At 37.7% G+C, this 19,251-nt stretch overlaps 1 protein-coding gene across 1 annotated transcript in view; it reads left to right on the top strand.

Moving 5' to 3' along the window:
* The window catches only part of CCDC50 (coiled-coil domain containing 50), a 67,937-nt gene extending 49,362 nt beyond the window's left edge, over nt 1-18,575 (top strand). Inside the window, exons 7-12 of the mRNA XM_087817815.1 lie at nt 2,755-2,870; nt 3,286-3,330; nt 3,443-3,547; nt 5,352-5,431; nt 8,862-8,950; nt 12,300-18,575. Of these exons, the coding sequence (XP_087673941.1) occupies nt 2,755-2,870; nt 3,286-3,330; nt 3,443-3,547; nt 5,352-5,431; nt 8,862-8,950; nt 12,300-12,319 (455 nt within the window). The 3' untranslated portion in view covers nt 12,320-18,575. The remainder of the gene's footprint in view (nt 1-2,754; nt 2,871-3,285; nt 3,331-3,442; nt 3,548-5,351; nt 5,432-8,861; nt 8,951-12,299) is intronic.
* Nucleotides 18,576-19,251: the final 676 nt, after the last annotated feature.

The raw sequence follows: 19,251 nt of genomic DNA, 5'->3' as shown, positions 1-19,251 counted from the left end.
ACATTCTCAACAACAGTGTACAATGAATGGTTCCCTTTTCTCCACATTCTCACCAACACTTACTTATTTGTTGTCTTTTTAATAATAGCCATTCTAACAGATGTTTTGATTTGTATTTTCTTGTTAATTAGTGATGTTGAGAACCTTTTCATGTACCTATTGATCATCTGTATGTTTTCTTTGAAAAAATGTCTTTAGAGATCTTCTGCCCATTTTTTAACCATATACGTATATATTTCCTATTGCATTTTAGGAGTTCTTTATATGTTTTGGATATTAACTCCTTATCAGATATGTGCTTTGCAATATTTTCTTCCATTTAGTAGGTTGCCTTTTGATTTTGTTAATGGTGTGTTTTTCTGTCCGCAAGCTTTTTAGTTTGATCTGTCTCACTTGTTATTTTTTCTTTCATTGTCTTTGTTTTTGTTGTCAAAACCAAAAAATTATCTCCAAGACTGATGTCAAGGATCTGACTGCCTATGTTTTCTTCTAGGAGTTTTATGGTTTTCAGGTCTTATGTTCAATTCTTTAATCCATTTTGAGTTAGTGTTTGTGTATGGTAGAAGATAGTTTCATTCTTTTGCATGGGGCTGTCTAATTTTTCTCAACACCATTTATACTGTTCTTTCCCCTTTCTATATTTTTGGCTCTTTTGTTGTAAATGGTCATACATTATAGGTTTTTTCTGGGTTTTCTGTTCTGTTCCGTGGATCTGTGTACTATTCTGTTTTTAACTGCCAAGAGGTCACAGTCTTCTCAACCTGTTAAGCCAATTAAGACTGTTGCATTTGAATGCCTTCCAAGTGTCTTTGATAGATATTAAAATATTTCTCAGTTAATTCTTTGGTGTAGAGTAGGAGGTATAATAGTGTAGAAAGTTGAGCATATCCCACTATATTTTTTCTTTCACTGGATGGTAAAACTGAAGGGGCAAGGCATAAGTAGGTGATCTTTCCTCTCCTCCTCAACTAGGCTTTGGGCTACTCATTGCGCCATTTTTCCACAGATAGGAATATGATATAGCAATCTACCTTGTCCACTGACTTTGCCCAATACTAACTTCCTTATATAATTTTATTTATTTTACCTAAAATGTTCCTTTCCAGTTATGACCACACTAATCATAACTCAGGGAGGCTTATATTCCATTTAAATATGGTCCACCCTTGGGAGTGTGCTACTGTTTTGTGATTGTCCCAAACCACTCAGAAAACCAGGCCAGCCTGGCATAAGATACAGTAGCTCTAGAAACGATGAGAAGTTGAAGTGGATTCTCTGTGCTGGGTAATTATGTACTAATTGGCCTGCAGCTAAGAAAACCATGTTTAATAGTCTCTTTTTGTGGGGAAGGCAGATGAGTCTGTGGCTTTAGGATTTACCACGGAGCTAGATTCAAAGCTCTACAAAGAAAGGCTTCACCAGATAACTTAAACTCTTCATTTGCCCAGAATTTAGTTGTATTTTCATGTCTTTCCTTTTTTATTTTTTATTTAAAGCAAGCAAATCAAATGTGGTGAGGCATTTTGATAAAAAAACATTTTAATGTATGGTTATTTTGATGGACATAATGCACTAAACTGGTAGTTCTGATGCTAATCACAAATAAGAATCAATTGTTAAAGATTTTTTAAAAATCAAAATACTAATGGCCATATTTCTTCAGGCTACTTAAATTAGAATCCCTGGGATTTGGGTCAAAGATGTTTATGTTTATTTAAAGCACCACAAGTGATTCTAGTATATAGCCATGGTGGCAAACCACTGATATAAAGAAATAGGCAGTTAGGAGTGAACTTTCTCCCGTCTGCAATCCATTTTCCAAAGTCACTGTTTCAAATGGTTAACCTTGTTCACTGCAGTAAACGTTTTTATTATTTCTGAATATAATGCATTCACATTATTGAATAGTTGTTATTTAGAAAGGTAAAAAGAGGGAAATAGCCACAATTTTGAAATGGCCATTAGCATTTACTACTCAGTTAAAAGTTACCAAAGGAATATATGCTGCATAAAAAATTCCAGAATAAAAACCCAAAATTCCACACCCATCCTGGCCAGTTCCTTTCTCAGAGGGATAGAACTTAGAGTCATTGTGCTCTCTATTTCCTCTGTGTTATATCTTCCACAGAATTTAGCAACAACAGTAAACTGATCAAAGCTACAGGAAAGATCTAAAAAGCAAGTGGGTTTGTTGACTGTCACAGCAGAAGCCAGGTCAGGACCTCTTGGTGGCTAACGGGTACTTGGTCACAGAACACCCAGGTGCTGCTGCTTCTCTCCCCTCTGAGGTTAGGTATGCAGGGCTGAGGCAGATAGAAAGGAGTCTCTCATTCCCTCTAGTCTTGGCAGCTTAGCTTCTTTAAAACTTCAGCCCTATAACTTTCTTCTCTCTAAATTCTTTTGATTTCAGTAACTTACCTTTTTCCCCCTTTCACTTTCTATTTTGCAAAGGCCTCCCTTACAGTTCCTTGCCTGATTTCCTGCTCTTGGAGAAACTATGAGAGGGGAGGTTTTGCCAGGCAGGGCTGGGTGGTAACTTTAAGTGTGTGTATTATCTGCACCACCACTTCCAAATCTTAGGAAAAAATTATTTCCAGTGTACCCTCCACTGAATTTTGGAGTGGTGACAGTATTGTCAGTGTTAGGTTATAAAGAAAGGGAAAATTTAAGGTAAAGATTTTGGAGTTTTTTACCTTAAATTTTGCAACTTTTTTGAAAAAACTTGATTGCCTTATTACATTGTTTTTTTTCTAGGACTGAAGCCGAGAGGGATGAAAGAAGCAGTCTCAACTCCATCACGAGTGATGCACAGGGACCAGGAATGGTATGATGCTGAAATTGCCAGAAAGCTGCAGGAAGAAGAAATTTTGGTGAGCACGTTTTAATGTAGAAGTTCAGCTGAAGAAGGTTTTTTGTGAATTGAGTCATTCTTGAGATTATATAGTAGGCATTACAGTCTTTTGTCAGTTGAGAAACTAATATGTATTTTTTATTGGTGGAAAAATCAAAACAACAGGATTAGAGGGTTTAGTTTTATTTACTGAGTAAGCATTAGCAATAGAATTCCATATCCCTGTCTCTCCATTATTGAGTTCTGGTCATTCTCTAAGAATCTGCTGTGGAATCTGGTCAAAACAGACCCTGCTCTGGCTGGTGAATGTTTACCTGAGGAATGTTCATCACAACTAGTTTCAAATACCAGTTTATTTTTATGTAGGATTTCAAAAAATGGACAGCATAGAATCCAATTAAATTATTATTTTTTTGTATTTTTTTATGCTGTAGGCTACCCAGGTGGACATGAGAGCTGCTCAAGTAGCCCAGGATGAGGTGAGTTCATGTTAGTTAATGACTTTGTTTAGCCAATATTCTTTGGAAATATCACAGTAATCTTCTACCTGCAAGTCTGTAATCAATGATAATACGGACTGGGTTTGTTTAGGAAATTGCTAGACTTCTAATGGCTGAAGAAAAGAAAGCTTACAAGAAAGCCAAGGAGCGGGAGAAATCGTCATTGGACAAAAGAAAGCATGACCCCGATTGGAAGGTAGGGCCTGTTTTTTGTTTGTTTGCTTTTTAGTTTTTTAATGAGAAGTAAAATTAGACATGTAAAGGGGACTCTGCTTTTAGGGTAAGCTCTGCAGATAGGTTTAGGGTATACAGATTATGTGCATCATATGTGAGTCTGGCTTGTAAAGGTTGCTTCCCTATAAAAATTCCCAGTAAGTTCTTGAAAGTAACTATTTAAAAAGTTGCTGCTAAGATTGAAAAACTCATTTCATTCATTTTAGGACCTACCCAAGTGTGGGTGTCCTCTGGTCATGAGCAATCTTGGTTTTACCACACTTACCTTTCATTACAGGAGAAGAGCATTTTCACATGCTTTCATGTTTCCACAGTGGCCTTTCCTCCCTCTCTGTGTTTTTCCTGTGTACTCAGACTGTGCTTCATCCCTGGTTGTGTACTCATTGTTTCTCTTTCTCTGACATCACTTGATCCATGTCAGGCCGATAGATCCTGTCGGCAGTCACTGCTTCTGTCAGAGTGCAAGAACTGTCTCGCATGAGCTTAAGCTTTTACCTTCAAGCCCTTATAAATATAGAACTAGGAGACAAAATAGCCAGTGACCTCAGTTCATTCTACTATAAAGTAATCTAATTGTTGTATATGGCAGTTGCAAATTCAATTTAACAGACTTTACAAATTAGTTATTGTGGGCAAAGCATCCCTCAGGACTTAATAGAGAAAGACAAAGGCATATGTTTTCTCCTGGTAATGTAGAATGTGGACGGGAAGACAGACTGCAGACAGTAGCAAACGCAAGGTCAGGCTGACTGATGGAAGCACAATGAAAAAGCAGCGGAGGAGGGAGGTTCATGCAGCACAGTCTTTCTGGGGGGGGGTTGTACTAGACCCGGAAGGATGCAACGAGGGCATGTATCCACCTGTTCTGTCTAACAAACTCCTCCCCTGGGTCCCCATTCCTGTCTCATTCTTGGCTATAAGGAAAGAAGATAGAGAAACCATGGTAATAGTATTGCTCTGTTTTCTGTTGCTCAGTTATAGTTGTCAGTCTAAAAGCAAATGGAAGGATTATTTCCATGTTAATTATATTTATCACCTTCTTTTTTACACTCTTTGTAATTCAAGATTTTTTCTAACCTATTTCATTTTTAGTGGAAAGCTTCCCAAATGCTTCTCCATTAATTAAGCCACAAATAATTGCCCAGGAGTTACTTACTCTATGTCTCTGTTAACACGACTATGAAGGAATAGATATTTTTAAGGATTACAGATCAGGAAAGTAAGAGGCAGGCCACAACTCTATCAAGTATCAGAACTTCTGTGTTGTCTACCTTCTTTCACTGGTGCTTGTACAGTCCTTCTAGAAAAAATGCCATGAAATGGGCCTTTGTTTTCTGGCTTGAAAATCACCATCCTTAAGTCAGGTATTCAGAAATAGGGTTGAGAGCACAAAACTAGATTCCGTATACTCTGGGAGCCCATCAGTCTTGTTAGCTGCTGTGCAGCTATGATGTTAATAATAGGTGGCCAGGCACTCCCATGGGGAGCGTGTTCACGTGTGTTCAGCCCACTCATCTGACTGCACTGAGAGCCTCCAACATACCTTTGTGACTATAATTTTTTTTAAATCTCTGAGATGATGTATTTAAAAATATCTCATGTTCTTCAACTGAATGCAAGTAACCTGAAATTTTTAAAGGAGAGTAGTTTGACATGAGTTAGGTATTTTCTAAACCTAACCTTTTCCTAAACCTAATATTTTTCTTTCTTTCTTTGCTGTTTTCTGTATGTGTTTTGCTTTTTTTTTTTTTTTCTTTCTGTTATAGCCCAAAACAGCTAAGTCAGCACACTCAAAGTCAAAAGACAGTGATGAACCTCACCGTCCTAAGAGTGACAGGCCAGCACGGTAAGTGGATACCCGCAGCGGAGAGGGAACCTGACTTTGCGGTGAGTGGGGAGATGGTGCTGCCTGAGAAGACCGTTCCTTCTTTGGAGAGGAGATCCAGACATCTGCCATTGCCAGGTGGCATCATGTCTTGCGGGGTATTCTCACACTTGATTCCAGTCTTAAATTGGGTTGAAAAAGTCAAATCAGAAAGATGGGAAATTTCATGGAAGCTGGGTATAGGTGGGAAGGATGTGCTTTTTGTTAGGACCAGTTCTCGTCTCTTTATTCACTGAACTGATGCCCTCGGCTAAGAAGACACAAGGTTAAACTTTTTCCTGAGTAAAACCTCAGGTTTTAATATTTTACTGCGGTTCATGATCACACTGGTGTGTGCCTGACACACATACTTCAACGCATTTCTGCGCGAGTGTCCATGTCCTAGGCAAATATTCATTGAGTCACTGCAGACTATCCTGTATCCCACCAGATCGAATCACTATGGTTGTGGTGTCTGTACTTCTGACTCCTCTCAAGCAGTCCTAGGTCATAGTAATGGAGTGACTGCTGTCTTTCCTCCTCAAGTTGTCAATCTTTAGGTCTCTGGGGGAAGCAACCTTTTTTTCTTCGTCATTGCTTTCTGTTGCTTTTCAAAAGACAATATGATTGGAGTAGGAGGAGAGAACATTAAATAGAAAAAGACAAAAATAACACTAAATGTGATATTTTGAAAATTCTAAATTATTAGAACCTTGAATTTTGGTCCTGATTTTTAATAATATATATATATTAATTCTTAAAACGTAAGATTTATTACACTGAAAACATACATGCTTGTTGCCCCTTATTGCCCACACTTATGCTGCTCAGCTTGTTTCCTTAAAGAGAATGTATTTAGTGTCCTTTAAACTCATGGGATTTCAGAAGATAAATACCCTTTAGAAAATTATATCAGGTTTGTAAAGCTCTTAGTGCAACAGTTGTATAGTTTGTCTAATTGTGTAAAATAAATTTTTCTTGTGGCTTTTATTTAAGCACGTGCCAAACAGTTTTTAAAGCAAATTTTAGTACTGCGTAGTTTAGGTTTATTTACATTCCTGCAATTTCCAAGTAAAATAACAACTAATCTGTTCTCAGTAGGTAAATAGCTGTGGCTTGTTATGCTCTTTTTAGTCAAGTGAATTAAAATTTTTAGGGTTATTTTGTCATCTTCAAAGTCCATGGGCTCTTTAGAACACTAATAACTTTACAACAGGTAAAGTAAAACAATCAGGAATGGCTATTTAAAAAGGTTTATTACAGTTGAAAACAAGTTTTTGGAATGTAATAGGAACTCTTAAAAATATTTGGCATATAGCAAGAATAAATAGTCAAATGATTCTGTATTAAAAATGGCTATTATAAATAGGTGAAAAGTGACCTATGACTACTGGAACTGAAGTCTAGGTCAGTTGAAGTCTTTTTTTACCTGAGAGGAACATTTGTCTTTAAATATCATTTACAGAGAGACTACATATGAGAAAATAGAAATGTAGAATTTTATGTAACCTAAATGTTCATACTTAAAAATTAAAGCCTATTATCTTACAGCTATCAGAATATAAGCTTTCTGGTTAGAATATATGTATTCCTCTTTTAAAATTAATCATCGTATCCCTGACTGGGTGTCAGTTGGTTTGAGTATCCTCCGTACACTAGAAGGTTTTGGGTTTGATCCTGGGGGTGGGGCACATACAGGAAGCAACTGATCGATGTCTGTCTGTCTCTCTCTCTCCTCCCTCCCCCCTTCCCTCTCTCCCACTCTCTCTCTTCCTGTCTCTAAAATCAGTAAAAACATGTCCTCAGGTGTGGATTAAAAAAATTAATCATGGTAGGAAAGTTTAGCCATTTGTATAGAAAGAAACGATTCCATGGATTGAAAAACCTGTATCTGTCTAGGCCAGGATGTTTTTTTCAGTTTAGTAATAGTAGTGGTAGAGGGGATACGAGTTCTCAAATAGAGCTTGTAGCATTTGTGGTCAAAAATCAATTTCTTTGTCTATTATGGGATTTTCTACTCTTTCTAAAGGAATAGAGAACAAATAGGCAATCTAAATTAAGTCTACCTCTTTGTAATTGGAAAAAGTTTTAAGCCAAGTTCCAAATTCTTTTTAACTATAAGATTTTATACTGGTAATGCTTCTTGCCGTTTTATTTTTCTCTTATGTGTACTTTTCAGTGAAGATGCTGCCACTGATAGTAATGCACACCTATGTAGCAGAGCATATAGTATATTAATTAAGAGCATTGCTTTTGAAGTCCATTTGAGTTTGAGCCCTGGCTCCGCCACTTAACAACTGTGCGAACATGGACAGGTCACTTACCTCATTTTACCTAATCTGACTCTAAAATATGTGTGTGATGGTTACCATGCAGGCTTAGCTTAAAAGTTAATTGAGGTATATTTATGTAGAACCTGTGGTGTAGTCCTTACTGTATATACACATTCACATCGCATGCTGACCTCTTCCGGGTACTAAATACCCGGGAGAGGCCTACTTCTTGGGACAGGGTGAGAAATTTGACAGCACGTGCCTTAATTTTTATATGCCAGAGCTCACTGTACCTAACTATAACGTCCCAAACTTCAGACTGTGCATTCGTTCCAGTCTGTGTATTAATCACACTGAACATCCTCCAACGTGGTTATATATTGACAAATCTTAGCCTCATGTGGTTCCGTGCTTTAATACCACATTTGAGTACACTGATGGGAGACGACAAAAAGGGAAGATTTTATTCTGCATCTTCATTAAAGCCAAATGTTTACAAAAATCTGTGTTACATGATTAAAATAATATAAAGTTTATAGTAAAAATTGCCCAGTGTTTTTTACAGTGTTTTTTTTGACTTAAAAGGTTTCCAGTGTGTGACTGCTGTTTCCTTCTCGAAGCTCTCCTTTGCCACCTGGTGGAGTAAGGAGCTTTGCAGTACATTTTATATGCTGAGCAGCGTCTCCTCTCTCCCTCTCTCCCTCCCCCCTTACCTGCTACCCTCCATCCCTCCCCTTTTCCATCTTCCTTCCTTAACTTTCTTCATTGCTTTCTTCATTTCTATTCTTTTCTTTCTTCCTCTTTTTCTTCTTAAAATCTACCAAAGCAAAGTAAGTTTCTCATCAGTGATAGTGGTCACATCTCGTGAGTCTGTTTCTCTAGTCCTCAGCACAGTGACTCATACATACTGGGTGTTCAAAAATACGTGTTTTTATTGAACTATTATGTGTCAGAACAAAGGAACGGTAAGATAGAATAATTTATCCAATATCATGCAACTGGCCAGGAACTAAAATGAGAATTCTGAAACATTCTGACTTTGCATTTGTACCAGAAATGTTTTTACCACATGACCCATTGAGCAGTAGAATTACAGTCATCACTGCTTAGAGTATCTCTAAATTCAGACTTCCCTCCAGGCCGCCACCACCTACCGTGACAGATGCTGAGGATTTGGATTACACTTATCCTACACGTCATTTCTCAAAATCAGACTCCTCTCATAAAGGTAAGAAAAATAGATGTGGCCAAGTGTAGGATCTTCTTAAATAACCCTCTTGTTATGGTGGAAAAATCAGACGCTTTCTTACTAGATCACTAGAGTAGAAAAATTTAGGCCTCCTTCCTCTCAACAGAACATTGTAATATTCTTAATTTATTAAAAAATAAACAATTTTTTTTAAAATACAGAAAAAAAACCTTAAATCAAATGTATGATTTTCTGTGTATTTGTATTTTCCTGCAGAAAGATTTCTTTGCTTTCATCAGATTCTTAAAGGGTGACTGTGTCTGCCATGGAGACCTGCTGTGACTTTTCTGTGTTAGCTCTTGTCCCCTTCCTCCCCACACTATTTATTGGACTTAAAATACACACACACATACACACAGCACACAAAACACTTAGGCAAAGGGAAAATGGGGCGAAGGAAAGAAGGAAAGTGTATGAGATCTAAGTTGGACCGGATCTTTAAAATGAAAGGAGTGGTTGGGCGTAGTGGTTCTTAAAGCATGTGCTGCACTAGTGTGTATTTTTGAGGTAGCCATGGAGTGAGATATGGAAAAAGTAGCTTCGTATACTAATGTCCTCATCTAAAAATGGAGGTGATTTTAATCTGTTACCAGGGTCATGTAAGTAAAATATCTGAAAGCAGATTGCAGTAGGCTTTATAAATATTAGGTCTTATTGATGCTTTTTATTTGTTATGGTTTTTTCAAAGATTCCTTAGGTAATGTTCTTATTGTCCTTTTTCCAAATCTAATGACAGCCTTCCCAAACAGCTTACATTTTTTTCCTGCAGTCATTACAAAATATCAGTGTACTTGCCCGGCAGGGCATGGCTTAGCCGTTGAGCGTCGACCTGGGATCCAGGCGATCGGGGTTGGATTCCCGGTCAGGGCACATGCCCAGGTTGTGGGCTCAATCCCCAGTCGGGGGCGTGCAGGAGGCAGCCCATCAATGACTCTCTCATCATTGATGTTTCTATCTCTCTCTCTCTCTCCCTCTCCTTTCCTCTCTCTGAAATCAATAAAGATATATTAAAAAAACAAACAAACAGTGTACAAGTGCCACTCCAAACTAAATCAGAATTTCAAGGGGAGGGGATTGCTAATCACTGGTATTTTTAGAAGTTCCTCTCCCCACCACTCCCCCTCATTTCTGACAGTCATCTAATGTTGAGAAGAAGACAAAAAACGTTATTTAAAAGGTGGGATTAGTTGGACTTTATCAAAACATCCCATACACTACAATTTCCATTCTTTGGTGGCCTCTTTATCACTAGAGTTTAACTGGAAGTAGCTCATGATTTTTTTCCCTTAAACTATATACCAGCATTACTTTTTAAGGAATGTCTTTCTGTTCTTGACATATATTTAGTACATAATAAAATAACACATGGAGTCTATATATAAATATTCTGCAATCAAGAACAAAGGAAACACAATTCACTTGAAATACATAGAAATAAAGATAAGTAATTTTGCCTAAACAGGGAGAAAAACTGAGTTTCAAGATTTATAAAAAATATATATATATTTTTATTTTTTCAAAGTATTTTTTATTCTTTTAATTATAGTTGACATATGTTACATTAGTTTCAGGCGTACAACATAGTGATTAGACATTTATATAGCTTACAAAATGATCACCCTGGTAAGCCTAGTACCCATCTGACACCATACATAGTTATTGCAATGTTACTGACTATATTTTCTGTGCTGTACTTTAATCCTTATGACTTGTTATAACTGCTAATTTGTACAGCTTAGTCCCTTTAACTTTTTCACCCATCCTCCCAACCCCACCTCTCATCTTGCAATCATTAAGTTGTTCTCTGGATCTATGAGTTTGTTTCTGCTTTATTTTGTTCTTTAGATTCCACATATAAGTGAAATCATATGGTATTTGTTTTTCTTTGTCAGACTTATTTCACTTAGCGTAATACCCTCTAGGTCCACCCATGTTGTCTCAGGTGGCAAGATTTCTTATTGCCTTGTATGTATATACTAAAAGTTTTTAATCTACTTGCCTATAGATGTATACTTTGGTTGCTTTCATATCTTGGCTATTATAAATAATGCTGCAATGAACATAGGGTTATGTATATCTTTTCAAGTTGGTGTTTTGGTTTCTTTGGATAAATACCCAAAAGTGGAATTGCTGGATCTATGTTAGTTTAATCTTCATAATGTTTGCCATTAAGGCTGCACTTTATCAACAACCCCAGCAACAGTGCATGAGGGTTCCCTTTCTCCACATTCTCGCCAACCCTTGTTGTTTGTTGATTTGTTGATGGTAGCCCTTCTAACAGGTGTGAGATCATATCTCATTGTAGTTTTAATTTGCATTTTTCTGATGATTAGTGATGTTGAGCATCTTTCCATGTGTCTATTGGCTATCTGTGTGTCCTCTTTGGAGAAGTGTCCATGACTGGGGATCGAGCCCACAACTCAGGCATGTGCCCTGACCGTGAATCAAACTGTGATCTCCTGGATCCTAGGTTGATGCTTAACCGCTGAGCCACCACACCTGGCTGGGCCCCATTTTTTAATTGGATTGCTTGTTTTCTTGGTGTTAAGTTGTTTGACTTTCTTATATATTTTGGATATTAACCCCTTATCAGATGTATGATTGGCACATACCTTCTCTTCATTCAGGGTGTCTTTTCCTTTTTGTTGCTGATTTCCTTCATTGTACACAACCTTTCCCTTTGATGTAGTCTCATTTGTTAATTTTTTCCTTTTGTTTCTTTTGCCTAAGGATTCATTTCCAAAAAAATATATTGCTAAGAATGATGTCAAAGATTTTATTGCCTATGCTTTCTTTTAATTAAGAGTTTTATGGTTTTGAGTCTTACATTGAAGTCTTTAGTCCATTTTGAATTTATTCTTGTATATGATGTAAGAAAGTGATGTAGTTTCATTCTTTTGTGTGTATCTGTCTAGTATTCCCAACACCATTTATTGAAGAGACTATCTTTACCCACATTGTATGTTCTTGCCTCCATTGTCATAGATTAATTGACCATATAGGCATGAGTTTACTTTTGGGGTCTCTTCTGTTCCATCGAATCATGTGTCTGTTTTTATGCCAGTACCATGATATTTTGATTACTATAGCCTGGTAGTATAGTTTGATGTCAGGTATTGTCATACCTCTAACTTTGTTCTTTTTTTGCAAGATTGCTGTGGCTCTTCAGAGTCTTTTGGGGTTCCATACAAATTTTAGGATTCTTTGTTTTAGTTCTGTGAAAAATGTCATTGGTATTTTTGTAGAGATTGCATTGAATCTATAAATTGCTTACTTTCAAAGATTTTTTTCCTTAATGGTGTTTCATCTTTTTCCTTCCCTTCCCCAGGTTTCCATTATAAGCAGTAAAAACCTAGGAATCTGCCTTGAAAACGGACTCACTGTAGAAAATATTACTGGATAATGCAGAATGCATTCCACGCTTATTTTTTCCTTCTATGTTTGTATTCCTGGGATTTATCCTCAAGTGTTTTTCTAACCATAAATAATTTTAATGCATTTAAAATGTTTTGGTTATTTCTGGTCACTTGGGCAGTACAAGAAAATCTAGCTTCTGAATATTGACCACCTCTACACTGCATCTGCTTCCTGAGATACAGTATCCAAGAGATCTGTAAAATGCCATTTTTCTTAGGTGTGGAGTATTGGTATCTAGGGACTAGGCTTTATTTAGCAATTAGAATTTAGTGAAGATAATAAGGTAAGACATAATGTTTGGATGAAATGCAGAATAAAAGAATGTAAGAAAATAGTTTTTTGGGGTGCATTAGTGTACGATATATTGAAAGACAGAGCCTTTTGCTTTTTGTACTCTTCAGGAAAAGAAAAAAAATCACAATCATGAAGTATTTAAAAAACCACACCTGGAACAGTTGAAATGTGTCCTCTGACTACGAGGACTGTAGAGGTTTTGCATATCCTTACACACACCCTCCAGGGAAAATTGGCCTCGATGTCACACTCTAACACTTTCTTGTTATTGCTTCTGAAGCCTCTGGGCATTGCCCATTTATTAGTATTTATTGGAAAAAAATAATTCTATCTTAACTCAGGTCTGTGTAAAGTCAACTAAAAATGAAAACTTTCTATCCCTTCTCATTTTACATTTAGTTATACAGCCAAGGCAAGTGGAATTGGGAAGACATGTTTCTACGTGTCATTCTCTCTGGCCACAGATTGAAGATTCCCTCTTGCTTAAAAAACATAGCAGTATTTGTTGACAGCCTCAAAAAGGATTTATGTATTTTCCAATAGTTAGATTAATTCAACATGAAGTTGATGTTGGTAAAGCGCTTCTTTATTCATGTATTTGGTTCTACAACTTGCTATTGATACACGGTCATTGGATCCTTTATACAAGACCTTTAAACTCCTCTTCAAGAAATCTAGTCTTTGTCTAGCTCCTTATGGAAATACTTATTTTCCTATACTAGTTAACACAAATGTCAATCACGCTATATATATATAAATAATATCCCTTCAGCTTGACTGCCTATTACTTGTCACTGTATGAATTGGACATTTTTGGCATTCTAGTATGCTGTTTGTTTAGGAAAGAAATGCATAGGTGACTATTGAAAACGTTCTTAATCCATTCTTTTCCCATTGGGAAATGCCTTCAGTTTGCCTTATCTTTCCCGATAGTCTTTAAAGTCTGACAATATTCAGGAAGCTACTAAGAGTGGTTTTAAGAGTGGATTTGGGTGTTTCATTTTGAGAAGGGTCTTTAGTTTCCTAAAGTGTTTGGATTGTAGGGATTTGGGTAAAAGGAGTGTAAGAGTTAAGTTTTGGGGAAATGATAAAGAAACAAAACCCTACAGGAGGTAGTCATTTCAGAGAAATGGGAAAGGGGAAATAACTGAACTTGGAATGGCCAAGATGAGATGAGTGAGTAAAAGCCTTCATTGAGCCAGGGGCAAGTAGGTGGAGGTCCTGGCCTTATGTCCAGTTGCAGAGAGGGTGGTTTCAGTATCCAAAGCTTAGGCTTGTTGACTTACATGTTTTTTGTCTGCCCTGTGATTTTGCTTTATGTTTTAAAAAGTTTTTATGGTAGCTTTAAACGGAAAAAAACAAAACCAGTGTATTTTTATTTGATAATTAGGCAGATGAGTGATATCATTTGCCATATTTTTATTTTATAAATGTTTATTTTTATATCTCATGCAATGATCAGTTTTACTTTTAAATTCTACATTCCTCTTGCCTTTCATGTACTTTATTCAATTATATTTATTATTGTGAAATGCTAACTGGATATATTTCATTCAAAAATGTCAGGCCACTTAACACTTAACTGGAATGTTATAGTGTTTCAACTGTCTTAGCGAGTGACCCAAGGTTGGTATTTCTTTGCTACAACCATTTCAACATCTGTATTGAAAATTTGATATTTCGTCTTTAGGTTTTTAAAAAAAGTGGTATTTGAGAATATGTTAATGTAACTTAATGTTCCGTAAAGCAAACACGCTTTACAGAGTATGAGAGTAACTCTCCCTGTGAATAAGGGGACGAAGTCAAACGCAGCCTGCTAAATCCCCCTGTCCTCGTTCACCTCACTCAGATAATGAGATTGTCTTTGGGACTGGGGAAGCAACTAACCACGGCATTTTAAGGAACTGCCAGTCGTTCTGCACTGTGTTCTCTGTTTTTCACTTTGTCATTTCTGCATAAATGTGGGAGCATTTATTTTGTTCCTGTTCCTGCCGCTGGAACACACAGTTTAATTTTTAGGCCCACGATGTATTATGCTTTAATGTTGTGATGTAAACTAATACTTCTGGCCTTGGAAAATGTTTCTGTTTCTATACCTCTCTTCTCTGGAGGCCAGGCTCTGTTAACACCAGTGTTGCTAAATGAGCACAATATGTTAAGGAGCCTTATACTGGGCAGATGCAGCCCCTCCCTCAGCCTAACTTTTTGTAAAACATTGCCTGGAAGCAAGGTGAGATGGGCCAGCGTAAATGCTCTGAGTTGAAAAAACAATTCTACTCTAGTGTCAAATCATTGTCAGCCATGTTATTTTATTAAGAGACTAGATAGTTGCTGCACATATTTTAAAAGAACACTGAGATTTTTAGAAAGTGACTTTGCATACCATTGAATTTCTATTTCTCAAATATCTTTACAATAACCAGCAACGAACAGTCTAATGAATGGCTTGAAAGACTATATAGCTTTTGATCATAGAGAAACATCTGAATGAGAAAGGAAAGATATGGATAGATGCTCCCAGGAGGAAAACCTTTTCAGAAGGGCAGTGGCCACGGGATCTAGATCAGCAAATCCCAAAATGTGTGACCTTTGTTGGCCTTATGTTCCACTGAACTCACAAAGAAAACTATGAACTGGACCCATTTTCCCTTTTCTTCTCTTCTGTGGCCTGCAGCCGAACTTGGGTGACGAATAAATTCCTTGCTGACTCTGACCATACCTTTCCCTCAATATCAGGACTTTCTGGTATAAAAATAATTAACTTTTAACTGATTCTTATTTTTCTTTAATACTTTCAAATGTTCTCTAAATTTGTCTTGTGCCAAATTGTTCTTTGGAAACACCTGTTATAATATGGTGCATTCAGTTCACCACATAAGTGGTTAACATTTTAGAGCCTTGATTTTTAATGAGTGTTGCCTTTGTATAAAAATATCAAGATTATTTAATAATTCAGTGATGATTTTCTCAAAAGGTAGCTGTGGTGATTGGCTGTAAGATCTTCAGCCAAATAAAGGAACAGGACCCCTGAGTAATCAGCATTCTGAGGACTGAGAACAGAGTAGAACTTGTACTCAAAGGCTTCTTTCCCTTTTGGGAAAACAGTCCTCATGTAGGGAGTGCTCATGTGGGAAGCGAACACTGACCAGGCAGATTCCACCATACATAACGTGCCATATCCTGATAACATTGGCTTTTTAGACACAATAATAAAAAACAAAACACCTGTTCTTTCAGCAAGAAGGAAAAACAGATTTTTAAAATGCTCTGTTCATTATTTACTGCTCTTAGAGAAGTGACTAGATAAATGGTCCCATTTTCTCCTCACATCTGGTGGTGCCTGTGAGTCTTAAAGCCATAACTGCTTACCTTCCTATTGCTAGAACGCTTTTCTCCCCTTAGCCCATAAGAGGCAGCCTGGGCAGGGAGAAGCAAACTGGAGACTGCCCTGACAATGCTGCGTGGCGCACAAAGTCATCCAGATTCCTGGCCGAAGAATCTTTGATCCCTGATGATATATAAGATCATTAAAGGGAGGAGTCAAGGCCATTGTTGCTCCTGTCATTTAACTGTTGAAAATGCTGAAATTTAATTCTGGAGAAGTCAAGAAGGAAGAGGTAAGCTGGAAAATCTCACTTCTGCAGTCGCTTTTCTGCTGAGACCTGCACTTCATGTGAGCACTGTCTGAGGAGCAGTATTGCCTTAAATTAGTCTGATTCCAACTGAGGTCAGAGTATTGTACTTCTTATATGTAAATGACTGTCAGCTCTCCATTGAGATAAAAAATTCACAGGTGATCCCCAAGCATCCTTGCCGTCTGAGCTGTGGACCTCCTCCCACTGAGCTGTGGGTAACCTCTACACAGATAGGCACATCATTTCATTTCAAGTTGCCCCTCTATCTGTGGATGAGCAGCGGCACGGTGAAAAAGGCTGGTAGGAGAGGGAGAATTTCCTGGCCAGATTGTTCAGGTTATTCCTGAATAATTGGGAGTTGACTGTCTTTTTCCATTATGACCATGTAGAAGATATTTCCAAAGGTTCTATTATGCATTGAAGTCAACTCATTACTGTCTTGTAAGAATTTCATCAGCACTCTTATGTATTGAAATGCATATCATTAACAACAGAGAAAACCAAACAAAATAGAGACCTTCACTTGAAATTGGAGATTAGTTGGTGTGAAGAGTCTTTCTGGTTTATTACTTTCAACAGAGAATTAACCCGGAAAACTTAGGCTGTGGTAGGGAAGACACCAGTGTTTTTTTAAAGCTTGTATTTGATGCCACAAATCAGTATAACCATCTAAGTAATCATGTTGATTTGTGGAAATAATCTGGTCCTAAAAACCACTCTTTCCCTTATATATTTGTGAAATCTGCCTAGAAACATGTCCCTGATAGATTTAGTAGGCATTTGTGTATTCTCAGCAAACTAGAAAGGTTCTTTTCCTTTTGAGTAACTTCATTGCCTAGGGAGCTGGCACCTGCTGGCTTTAGCTTTTCAGTTAAGGGCAGAGCTGACTGTCTGACTCAGTGCCCCAAGATTCATTGCTGAGGTTCATGTGGAAGGAATAGAAGGACTGAAAGACAGGGTTTGAGTGACATTTCCGTCACAAAAGAGCAAGGATTAAGAACAGCAAGGGCAGTTGAGAATATCCTGTTACACATCCTATGCTTAGGATATGTGTTTCTTGCACTGAATTTCAGACCCTCATTGCTAAAATAGTTTCTGGCTGTTAAATTTGGTAAGAGGGTTTTTGATGTCAGGATATTTTTAGAATTTCTCGTTGAATTAGTCTCTGAAATCCCCACAGGTTGTGACTTCAACTCTTGCCATACGCTGAAAGCCCAGTGCCCTGTCTCAGAAATAGCTGTATTTTTCACCTGCCTCTTCAAGGCAACCTAGTATTTATTTCATGAAGTATTGTAAATAATGAGGAGGTATAGTGGGAAGATAGCATATAAAAATGATGATCCAAAATGAGAATTCTCTGGAATGGTGTTTTCCTTAAGAATCCATCCCAGCACAATATTATATCTTGAAAGGTGCTGAACTACAAAGTACAACTAAGAGTTCACTCATACAAATCAAGTTGCTCAGGAAATTTGAGGTGGTGCTGTCATTTGTCTTACAATTTGGTAGAGTACTCTTTTGAGAGAGATACTGCACGGTACCCAGGCAGTTTCAGATTCTTTGCTAAGAAACTCTTTGACATTTGGAATGTGGATATGTTTCAGAAACACATGATGTATTATCCCCAGTGCTCATCAGTTGGTAGCCAAGCCCCAGAGGGAAAGTCAGCTTTGAAATAGTTGCTTCATGGAACTGAACAGAACCTTGATGGAATACAGTTGCCTATCTGAGGACAGAAAACAGAGGCCACCTCAAACCACATGCCTATGTAGAGATTCAATGAAACTGTGAGGGACACTCCTGTGGATGCCTTAAAGGTGACTGGTGTTGGGACTGGGTGGGTGTGTATGCACCCATCTGGACTAGGCCGATGGAAACAGTGTATTTTAATTCACCCTCATATAGCACAAGTCGTTCCTGCTCATGACCTCATCAAAGAACAAGAACCTGGTGCTGGTGACTTCCATGTGTCTTGGGAGGTTGAGGTGGGAATGTCATTTGGACTCTCCAGCGCTCAAGCCTCCCTTAAATGCCACTTAAGCATCTACATTAATTCATCTATGCAAGCTTGTGTTTATATGGTTTGTTTTTGACACCCATGTCCCATTTGGTTCTTTAAACATCAGGATTAACATTGATATGAATAATTTTTAAACCAAAGCATTGTATAAGTCTGCGTGCTTGTTTTCCTGGATGGTCTGAGGCAAACACCAATATTGTCCTTTTCTCTGAATAAAGTCATCCATTTGTTAAGTCAATGGTCTCTGACTCATGTTTTCTTTACTGCCTTCAAGACCTGGGAAGTTCTGGGAGTATTATTTGCTTCCACCTCTTACAAAGTAACCCTAATATATCTTTGTTTAAGTAAATTTTCTCTTATTCCAGTTCCATCCACTTTCTGTAACCACCTATAACATACTGGTCTATAGTACATTGCAATTCTTGACAAATACACCCAAGTCTAAAATTGGTTAGGAAAGTGGCTTTGTTTTGTGTGGTAGTGGTGGTGCGGGTGGGGGGGGGGGAGTTTAGGAAAGGCCAGCAAACAACAAGCAAACTCTGAAGGAGTTGGGCAGCAAGCTTCCCCAGAATCGCAGAAATCCCCTTGAAAACGAGGGAGACATTTCTGTCAGGAACTGAAAACAGACCCTTATCTTTCTGGGAAGCTTGCCCCCAGGAGAGTTACGGCCTTAAGAACAAATGTGAAGCATTAGCACAAAACAAAGCCATTTGTTTATGCGCATTTTATAGTTTCTACTGATCGCTGTCTTTCACACCTGCCTTTCTGTGGCTCACAATAAAAATCTCTGGATGGTGAGGAGGGTTGTTGCAGCTCCTCCAGAGCCTCAACCCTCTGCATCTCCACCTAAGTTCTACATTCTCCGGGTCTCGAGCTTTCTCTGCGTCCCGTGAGCACAACAGAGAAGCACGTGG

Source organism: Miniopterus natalensis, chromosome 6 (assembly GCF_054644295.1).
Source record: "Miniopterus natalensis isolate mMinNat1 chromosome 6, mMinNat1.hap1, whole genome shotgun sequence".
Classification (NCBI taxonomy): Eukaryota; Metazoa; Chordata; class Mammalia; order Chiroptera; family Miniopteridae; genus Miniopterus; species Miniopterus natalensis.
The sequence above is the reverse complement of the archived record's forward strand: the minus strand, read 5'-3'. Positions and strand labels throughout refer to the sequence as shown.